This window comes from Delphinus delphis, chromosome 2, assembly GCF_949987515.2.
Source record: "Delphinus delphis chromosome 2, mDelDel1.2, whole genome shotgun sequence".
In the NCBI taxonomy this organism is placed as follows: domain Eukaryota; kingdom Metazoa; phylum Chordata; class Mammalia; order Artiodactyla; family Delphinidae; genus Delphinus; species Delphinus delphis.
Genome location: NC_082684.1, coordinates 28,071,047 through 28,079,496, shown reverse-complemented (window position 1 = coordinate 28,079,496; position 8,450 = coordinate 28,071,047). Strand labels below are relative to the sequence as shown.

Here is an 8,450-nt window from a genome sequence, read left to right as displayed (position 1 = left end):
TCTGCATTCATGAGGGACACTAGTCTGCAATTTTCTTTTCTTGTACTATCTTTGTCTGATTTTCGTATTGATATATTTTTTTGGAGGGCAATTTGTCAACTGTAACAGCAGTCTTAGAAATGTGTGTGCCCAAGGACTTCACTTCTAAGAATTTATCTTAAGGAAATAATTAGAGATTCTCATTACACACAGACTTTGGGTTCAGACACACCTGGATTTAAATATAAACGCATCCCCTTACTAACTGCTTAAGTTCTGTGCTCTGTTTCCTGATCTGTAAAATGAGGATAAGAGGACCTACCTCACAGAGATGCATTAGATGAGACAATTCACACACAGTACCCAACACCTAGTAAGCTTTAGGTAAATGGTAGCTCTTGGTGTTATGTTATACTCTCTAGTCTCTGTAGTCCAGATGGAAGGATATCATCTTTGCTCCCATATTAACTCCCACTTTGAATCTCCTTATTGGTGGGTATTCGATCTCCTCATCCCCGATTCCTCTGTCTTATATTATGCGTGCTAGACGTTTAAAAGGAAAGGGCAAAGGCAAACAAACAAACAATATATATATTGTCCCTGCCGTCAGGGAGCTCAATCTATTAGAAAGACAGAGGCGCAAACGAACCAGTAACACGCAGTGTAACAGCATTATAATGGGGCGTCGGCCCATGGGGTAGCTGACCCTGGACGCACACTCTGAGCGTCTGTATCTGGAGGCTGGGCCGTCACCGGAGCTGAGGAACCGGGAAAGAGGGCGGCAACTTCTCCAGCGTAGCCTCCGGTAGTGGTGGGGGGCGTTCAGACTGGCTGTTTCCACAACTGGTCTAGCCACCCTCTTGAGGCCTCACTTGCAAGGTCTTCAGCGTTTGAGGAGGCAAGAAAGGTCACTTCCGGTCCTCCAACCTCGGAGGCGCGCGGACGCTCGGCCGTAACTGAACAACTCGAGCTCCAAGTCTCTGATTGGCTCTGGCAGGTGGGGGGGCGGGATGTGGCAGCGAGGGGCGTGGCCCTGCCGTCTCCCAAACTGGAGTCTTCCTCGCAGAGCGGAAGCCGACCTCTCCTGCCCCGGAAGTGCAAGTCTGGAGGTCGTGCAGGTGTGGATTCCGCCAGCGAGGCGGGTTTTTTCGAGATGCCGGGGTCTGAGGCCAAGGGCTCGGAGTTGTCCGAGAGGATCGAGAGTTTCGTAGAGGCACTGAAGCGGGGCGGCGGGCGGCACAGCTCCGAGGACATGGCCCGGGAGACCCTGGGGCTGCTGCGCCGGATCATCACGGACCACCGCTGGAGCAATGCAGGTGAGGCAGGCCTAGCTCCATCGCCTCCCTCGCCACTTTCCGTTTCCTATCCCCGGGCGGAAAGTCGCCCAGGCCCCACCGCGCCCTTGCCGCGCTTACCCTCTGTCTTTGGACGACAGGGGAGCTGATGGAATTGATCCGCAGAGAAGGCCGGAGAATGACGGCCGCTCAACCGTCAGAGACCACTGTGGGCAACATGGTGCGGAGAGTGCTCAGGATCATCCGGGAGGAGTATGGCAGGTCAGGCCCACGTCCTGGGCCGGGGGTTGGACCCAGTGACGCTTTTTACATGGAGCCTTTATTGGAGCTGAGCAGCTGTTGTTACCTTAATGACCACATCTCTTCCCCACCTCCCTCTTTGGGTCTTGTTGCCTCCATAGACTCCACGGACGCAGCGACGAGAGCGATCAGCAGGAGTCCCTGCACAAACTCTTGACATCCGGGGGCTCGAGCGAGGATTTCCGCTCCCATTATGCTCAACTCCAGTCCAACATCATTGAAGCAATTAATGAGCTGCTTGTGGAACTGGGTGAGTCCTGATCCCTAGGTGGACAGGACAGGTGGCAGGCAGATGAGGGAACAGAAGACCCTGGAAGTTGTCATCAGCAGAGATGGGAGATTACCAGTCCTCTGGTGCTCGGAAGTTTGCCCTCATCCTGATTAGGAAGGGTTGGAATAGGTGGCAGACTAAGATAACCCTCTTTACATTTCCTTACAGACTAACCCCTTATCGACTGCAGATCTGCTGTGGCGGAGACTATTTGGGAAGAGCTTTATTTTTATTTTAAAGAAGATGAACCCCCGAAAACCACAGTTGATAGACCCTCCTTCACTAAACTTCCTCTTGAATTTTTATACAGACACACATACACATATACATACACATACACATACACATAGGCCACCTTCACCCACTTGTCTGTGTGACTCAGGAGAACTGTAGATACTTATTGCAATCAGCGTTCCCAGGGGAGGAAGAAGCCGAGTCTGTCTGTGCACTGAGCTGCTGCTTCCAAATCCACCCCCCCCACCCCACCCCCAGTTTTTCTGCCGTGGCCTCCCTGTCAGTTGGAGGTGTTGTGGCCACCTTTTGGAGGAGGAGTTCTTTGGAGGGAAGCTCTGTTTACCCCACGCTCAGCACTTTAGAATTTCCCAAATTGGACCATTTCTTGCCTAAATTCATTGTCTTCAAAGTCAATTGTAAAGAGCTGGTGTTGGGACCCGGCAGGGGCACAGGGAGTAAGTTGATGAATAGGGGTGCTGCTGGGCAAGAGGGTAGGCTGAGAACTTGGGAGATGGAAGATCGTGGAGAAGCAGGGCTTTTAAGGAAAGGTGACATTCCACATTAAGTCCATTGACCACGTGTTACCAGGGTCTGCTAGGTGGGCAGTCTAGAGAAGGGTGCACATCCCTTTCTGTTTTCTGTACTGTCTGTCTGTGTTGTAGCATAGCAGTGTCATATTTTTCTTGAAAAACTGGCTTCTTGCAGAAGGGACAACGGAGAACATCGCAGCCCAGGCTCTGGAGCACATCCACTCCAATGAGGTGATCATGACCATTGGCTTCTCCCGAACAGTGGAGGCCTTCCTCAAAGAGGCTGCCCGAAAGAGGAAATTCCATGTCATCGTGGCAGAGTGTGCACCTTTCTGTCAGGTACGGGGACTGCTGGAGTTGCTAAGAAAAATTTAAAATAAGGAGAGAATAAAGGAGGGGTAGGTGGGCTCCATGCCATCTTTGAATTGATAAGCAAGGCACAGTGAGAAGACAAAGTAAAACACTAAGGGAATTTTCAAGTTCATCCTGTTAACATTCTTAAACATTGGTTTAGGAAAGTTGGGTGACATATTTTTCATACCATATAAAGAAAGAAACCTTTGTTTTTAACCTTCAAGACCCAGTTTAGATATCATCTCCTCTGGGAAACTGTTTTTCACGGCTGTTCTTCTCCCCCTTCTCCCCAACCCTTCCAATAGTAAATGAATCAATTCTAGCTCTATACTACTTCCTACTTCAGTACCTCTATTATTATATCTATTACTGCATGTTAGAGGTTTTTTTAATATATATATATATATTAAAAGTTTTATATATATATATGCCTCTCCTAAAAACTCCTTGAGAGAGTCAGTGGTATTCACTTCTGTAAAATAAAGGCTCAATAAATGTTTTCATAGAACTGGGTAAAAAAAGAAAAAAAAAATAAGAAAGTTGGGTGAGCTGCTAGGCCCAAGAAAAAAATAAATATTGGTTGTTTTAGGAATCAAAATAGGGTAAATTACCTTGAGGATGACTGATGCTTGGTCTAACCTCACTCAATCTTTAGGTAAATAATAGGTCTCCAAAAAAGGAAGTATGTAAGGATGCAAGGAGGTTGTAAAATAATGAGCTAGGATCTGTCTTGTCAGCTCTGCTGCATTATGCAAGCAAGTCATATTTCCAGTTTTGTGGCTGTCCTAGTGCTGCTGGGGAGTAATAAACATTTATTAGAGTCCCCTGGGCTTCCTCCTGCTTCCCAGAGAATACCTACCAGATGAGTTAGTTATCTGTTGGAAATTGCGCGTTGGATATACCCAGTATCACAGAATCCCCAGAGCTCTTTCATTCTCTCTCACTCTTCCTCCCAGCATCAGCCTTTCTCTCCTATTGCAGGGTCATGAGATGGCAGTCAATTTGTCCAAAACAGGTATTGAGACGACTGTCATGACGGATGCTGCCATTTTTGCTGTTATGTCAAGAGTCAACAAGGTGGGTGTTTTTGGGTTATAGTGTGTCGAATTCATGAAGATTATACTTCTAAAATGTTGGTTCTCCACCCCCACCCCACCCCCAATATCCATGAGAAGGGAGGAAAGTTTCTAGCACCTTTTAAAAATATATACATGGGCCTTTTTAATCTATTAACTGATTTTGTTTCCCCCTTTATCTGAATCATTATTCCTCACTTGGAGGAGCCTCATTTTGGTTAAAACATTGAAAAGAATTAAGTGGGACTAAGGTAAGTGTGTCAGCTGCTAGGGATCTGGTAAAGGGCTGCTCATTTCTGCTCAGAGAGCTTGGCGGTGGTAGATGGTGGAAGAAAGGCTCCCTGCTTCTCAGGAGGTATGAAAGATAGATTTCCAGGAAAGACAGGGCTAAGAACAGTGGATATTGCAGTTTCCTGTCCTGTACTATGTTCATTCTTCCCTTGCGAACCCACTTTTATGCTAGAACTTGTGGTCTGAGCCTAGACTCCCTTTCCCTTGGGTGTACCAGCATGTGACCCCCCAGTACACCAAGACTGAGGCTGAGCATTCCGGCTCTTGTGCCCAATGGCCTGTTTAGGGCTCTATTCCTAGGATGGCTAACATTTTCTTTCCTGTCCCAAAGGTGATCATTGGCACAAAGACCATCCTGGCCAACGGTGCCCTGAGAGCTGTGACAGGAACTCATACTCTAGCACTGGCAGCAAAACACCATTCCACCCCACTCATCGTCTGTGCACCTATGTTCAAGCTTTCCCCACAGGTATGTCTGTCTGTCTCCATCTGCTCTCTTGTCTGTCTCTAGCCAACAGAAGGAAGTCAAGGTGTAGGTCTGAACTGTGGGCCTTCAACCTTCTCACTCTGGGGCTTCTCTTTGTCTGCATTTACTCAATGGATTAGACCCAGTGGAGGCTGGAAAAAGCCACAGAAGTCTTGATCCAGGAAAAGCCATTGATAGTTACAACCTATCAGCTTCAGGAAGTCAAAATTGTAAGGTCAGGACAATACGCAGTTGGGGAAGGCCCTTTGTTTTCATTGCCACCACTCGCTGACACCATTTCTGAAAATGCCAAGTAAGTTGAAACTAGAAACATAGAATTGGCTTTATTTGTTCCAGGGACTGTCCTCTGTAGCCTGAATACAAGAAGTTACTAAGTGAAGAGCAGTTTCACCAGTGATAGAAACTACTTGCTTTGAACATATCAGCCTATCTATAGGTGTCTACTTTTTTAAAAATTGAGGTGAAATTCACATAACATACAATTAACCATTTAAAGTTGTATAGTTCAGTGGCACTTACCACATTCACAGCATTGTGCAACTACCACTCTCTAGTTTCAAAACTTTTTCATCATCCCAGAAAAACACTCTGTACCTATTGAGTAATCACTCCCTATTCCTCCTTCTCCCCATCTCCTAGTAATTGCTAATCTGCTTTCTGTCTCTATGGATTTGCTTATTTTTGATATTTCACATAAAAGGAGTCATACAACATGGACCCTTTTGTTTCTGATTTCTTTCACTTAGCATAATGTTTTGGGGCTTCATCCGAGTTGTAGCACAGTACTTTGTTCCTTTTTGTGGCCGAATAGTATTCCATTGCATGGATATACCACAATTTAATTATCCATTCATCTGTTGATAAGCATCTGAGTTATTTCTACCTTTTGGCTTTTGTGAATAATGCTGCTGTAAGCCTTTGTAATCAAATGTCTGTGGATGTATGTTTTTTATTTCTCTTGGGCGCATACCTAAAAGTGGAAGTGTCAGATGAGCTGACACTCTTTTTTTTCTTTTTCCCTAATTCTTTTCCAGTTCCCCAATGAAGAAGATTCATTTCACAAGTTTGTGGCTCCTGAAGAAGTCCTGCCTTTCACAGAAGGTACAGAAGTTGCTTGAATGTATGCGGCACACGCGCTTGTATGTTTTGGGTTTTTGTGTATGTGTGTTTTGGGTTTTTGTGTATGTGTGTTTCGGTCTTTGGTTTTGGTTTTGGTGGCCAATGGGATTGAATGCCGTCAGGTTGTGGTTTTTTTTATCATACTTCTTGTGGGGACTGTTCTCTTTAGCAGCTTAGAGTGCTTGGGGTCCTGATCTAGTCGATGTTCATTTTCTTCTAAAACTAATATATTTTAGCTGCGTTATTGGGGCCATGGCGGGTTGGATCACCCAGCACTGACTGGGTTTGGCCTTGAAAGTTCTTTGAGACACAGGCGACAACCCAATGAGAAAATGTTCTTGTTTTCGGCTGCTGCAGGGAGTCATTCTGGTAACGTGACTGCCAAAGAAAGCAGGCTCTGAAATGTTACTTCTGAAACTCGCCTGTAGCCTGGACACCTTTGTGTGTTGGGGTCCATTTCTCTCACATATTCTGAAGGCAGCTTTGCTCAGTGAGCCTGCTGCCTCGTCAACAGTTCGCGTGGGCTTTAACACCCTCCTGGAGCAAAGCATAGTACTCGGGGTGCTGATTCTTCTTGGAAATTGAATAACTTCACCATTTATCCAAACATTCATTCTTTCAAGAAATATTTATGACTATTGAGTACCCACTGTGTATCCAACACTATTTCAGGCACTAGGGATATAACAGTGAATAACATAGATAGGCCCTGCTCCCCCAGAGTTTACGTTATGTTGCAAAAGACAGACAAGAATATGTCAGGTCATGGGATGTTTTAGGAAGAAAACAAATACGAAGGATGAGATGGAAAGTGACGAGGGGACTACCTTAGTCCGGGGAAGGGACTTAATGAGATGGCATTTCAGCTGAGTCCTGAAGGAATACAGCCTGCTATGTGAAGATGAAGGAAAGAGTTTTCCAGGTGTTGGTGCAAAGGGCCTGGTTTAGGTACATGCTTAGCCAGTTGGAAGAACATGGCCATGTGGCTAGAGAGTAATGAGCAAGAGAGAGAGTAATATGAACTATAATTAGTGTAGTGTGGTGGCGAGGGGCCAGATCTTGAAGGTTGCAATCCCAAATTTGAATATTATTCTAAGGGTTATCTATGGAAAGGCATTAGACAGTTATAAGCATAGGCTGTATCATGATCTGAAGTCATCTCTTCTGGTTTGTATGTTGCTGCAGTTTCCCTTCCTTGGGGTGGCGAGTGTACTTGCATTACTGAGCCTAGAATCTATAAGATACTTAATTATTAGAACAGGAGCCTTGGTTTTATCTTTTGCTCATGTGATTACCTTTCAGGGGACATCTTGGAGAAAGTCAGTGTTCATTGCCCTGTGTTTGACTACGTTCCCCCAGAGCTCATTACCCTCTTTATCTCCAACATTGGTGGGAATGCACCTTCCTACATCTACCGCCTGATGAGTGAGCTCTACCATCCTGATGATCATGTCCTATGACCACCACTCGTCCTAAGCAGAAGCTGCTTAGGCAAACACAGAATGGAGTGGAGACTTCAGTGCCACGGCTGAAACACATCTTCCTTGTAATGGGGGAGTGATCTGGAGTCAAGCTGAGAAAACTTGATACTGATACTGTTCCCCACCGTTTCAGTCATCCTATAACCAGGATGCAATCCAGGATGATTTTTTGCCTTTCAGGTCTCAACAGAGCAGCAGGGCTTGACCTATTGATTTTGGAGCCTCTTAGTGACTTGGGGCGTCTGTTTCAGGAACTTAAACTTTCTGGTTCAGTGGTGTGTTAAACACAACACTGCAGACCTTGCTGGGCTACAGGTTTTTGCTCAGAAATGACTACCACGCCTTTTCTGAGGCTGTGCCAATAAAGGCTGCTCGAAGGTTCCTGAGGTGGTTTATTTACTGTCCTGCTCTGACTGAAGCGCCTGCAACAGCAGCAGCAGAGCCCTTTGGTGTTTTCATAGAGGGCAATGATCAGAGGTAACAGCCTAAAACAGAAATGCAGATGAAAGTGTTTATGATTCCTTTATAATTGACTGGAATTCATCCCAAACAACTTGTTAATAATCCAAGACAGTGGTTCCAAAATCACTGATCATCAGAATCATCTGGGAGTTTGAGAAAATATACAGTCCCAGACCTACTGCATCTGATCTCTGGGATGGCACATGGGAATCTGCTTAGAGTGCCCCAGAAAAGGACGCCCTCATGTACTGTTAATAGGACTGTAAATTGGTACAACCTTTTCCAGGGCAATTTTGAGTCTTCTAGAATTATTTTTACAAGCACACAAAGACACAGACAAGAATGTCCATTGTAGCAGCTGTAATGTCACAGCCTAAGTGTCCAGCAATATAGCATTTTGTATTCTGTTAGTTAAAAACAAGACAGGTTTTAAAATAAGTATGATGTACCGTGGAACATTATGTATACACTGCAACAGAGGTTTCTAAGGGTGGCTTGAGATCAGCGTCTGGATTAGACATTTTAGATGGTTCATCTAGTATTTAATTTGAATTATTTACCAGTATTTTAA

The 8,450-nt window shown here is 45.3% G+C and overlaps 1 protein-coding gene across 1 annotated transcript; it reads left to right on the top strand.

Moving 5' to 3' along the window:
• Nucleotides 1-1,079: 1,079 nt before the first annotated feature.
• On the top strand, nucleotides 1,080-7,798 carry EIF2B2 (eukaryotic translation initiation factor 2B subunit beta). Its single transcript, XM_060004177.1, has 8 exons — nucleotides 1,080-1,295; nucleotides 1,415-1,535; nucleotides 1,676-1,824; nucleotides 2,785-2,948; nucleotides 3,945-4,040; nucleotides 4,662-4,799; nucleotides 5,852-5,918; nucleotides 7,239-7,798. The coding sequence occupies exons 1-8, from the start codon at nucleotides 1,133-1,135 to the stop codon at nucleotides 7,394-7,396; spliced, it is 1,056 nt and encodes a 351-aa protein (XP_059860160.1). The 5' UTR covers nucleotides 1,080-1,132; the 3' UTR covers nucleotides 7,397-7,798.
• Nucleotides 7,799-8,450: the final 652 nt, after the last annotated feature.